The sequence below is a fragment of the Indicator indicator genome, chromosome 5 (assembly GCF_027791375.1).
Source record: "Indicator indicator isolate 239-I01 chromosome 5, UM_Iind_1.1, whole genome shotgun sequence".
NCBI lineage: Eukaryota > Metazoa > Chordata > Aves > Piciformes > Indicatoridae > Indicator > Indicator indicator.
In genome coordinates this window covers 5,173,227-5,174,917 of record NC_072014.1, presented here as the reverse complement: position 1 = coordinate 5,174,917, position 1,691 = coordinate 5,173,227, and the positions used below count along the sequence as shown (strand labels likewise).

The 1,691-nt window shown below is 46.3% G+C and overlaps 1 protein-coding gene across 1 annotated transcript; it reads right to left on the bottom strand.

The window, feature by feature from the left end:
• Positions 1-1,084: 1,084 nt before the first annotated feature.
• C5H2orf88 (chromosome 5 C2orf88 homolog) lies at positions 1,085-1,348 on the bottom strand. The gene has a single exon (XM_054381469.1). The coding sequence runs from the start codon at positions 1,346-1,348 to the stop codon at positions 1,085-1,087; it is 264 nt and encodes an 87-aa protein (XP_054237444.1).
• Positions 1,349-1,691: the final 343 nt, after the last annotated feature.

The following is a 1,691-nucleotide window of genomic DNA, read 5'->3' as shown; positions in this document are numbered from 1 at the left end:
CTGCTCAGGCTGTAGGTTTCTGTAGCTCATTGGTGGACAGTTCTACCAGTGGGTAAGCAATGAGCCTGCAGAAGGTGAAGGAAGGCAAACTGTCCCAAAGGGGTTACTGCAGAGTGAAGTAGAATAATGCAGCCAGAGTTCCCATGACAAACAGTCCTAAACCACTGTTAGACCTCTGAAGGTTCATGTCACTAGTTAGCATCAGTAGTTTTTGCACACCTATCTGGGTTACAGTAAAAAAACCAAACACCCTCCCTCCCCCTGCAAACCCAGCATCTTAATACCAAAAAAATCCAACAACAAAATCCCCAACCTGAAAACAAACAGCTTTGGTCTGAACACAGTGATCAGATGTCATCAGACCACTGTACTGCAGGATTTGAGAGACCTGGCTTTACGCATTTATGGAAGCCAGAGCATCTGTCAATGATAATGCATCGCTTCTCAATACTGTTCTGTTAAGACTGGAAGTGAAATTGTATCATAATCCTTGTGGTTCACTGAATACTGCTTGGCTTTATAAAATGCTTCTCCTTACCACCCTAGTTTTGTGGTTTACAGATTGAGTCAGGTCAAAGAATCAAAGTAAAATCTCTGACAACAGCCATCCCTGCTGCATGCAGACCTTGGCTTCATTTGAGCAAAACACAGGCAGACTTACCAAGCACAGAGAGTTTCTGCTCTTTTCACCTACTACAAACACAGCTCCGATTGTTTAGGCAGCACATAAAACTACTCCATGTGTCGCCATTAAGCATCTTTGGGGCCTCCATGGCAGTGCTTGTGCAGTTGCAGGGCAGCCAGGCTATTTCCCTTTTTAACATGAATTTCTGCTCACATTCAACACACACAAAGACAGAACACACTTGACGTACGGCTGGGTAACAAATGACACTGGATTCATAGAGTCTACTGTAATCCCATTAGTTTCTTTGCAATAGGGATTAAAAGGCAGTTGTTTTTTTCAGCCTCTTGCAGACACTTTGAGGTGGTGGTGCTTTACACTCAGCTCACAGCTGATCCTGTGTGCTGAACACCAACTGCTGCACAGGCAGGCCAGTGGGCAGTCCTTACCAAGCAGGGCTCAGGGCACATCGCTCTCGATGAAGGGGATGTCGCTGTATTTACTCTCAGTCACTGCCCACTGCTTCACCGCCTGGTCGAGGATCTCCCGCGAGAGGCGATGTGCATAGTCCAGCACTATGGTGCTGGAAGGACCTTTGTCATCCGCCTTGGCTCCTATCAGCGAGGACTTCTCCCCGGTGCAGCCTTCGTTACCTCCCGTGATGCGCTCATCCTGGAGAGCGTTTGAACCTGCAAAGGCATTCTTGGATTTGATGCATCCCATGGTACATTTGAAGGTGCAGCTGCAACATTCAGTTCAACAGCATTGTTTTGAGGACCTGGCAATGGTTCCCCTGTTTCATGCACAGTGGTGCTTGCTTCTTTCCAGCAGATCCAGTTACTTCCAAAGAGGAGAACGTCTCCTTTTGTTCTTTACTTCTGAGGAAATCTGTCAAAATAGTGTTTCATGTAAAAGCAATAAACAGTTTACTGTTATCAGTGAGCTCAGAGGAAAGCTAAATTCACCACAGACGCCTGCAGAAGCAGCTTTAATAAATCTCTGCATGGCGTGCAAGGAACGTTTTTATCAGCAGCATCCGTCTACTACAAGTAGGCAAAGCTTGACC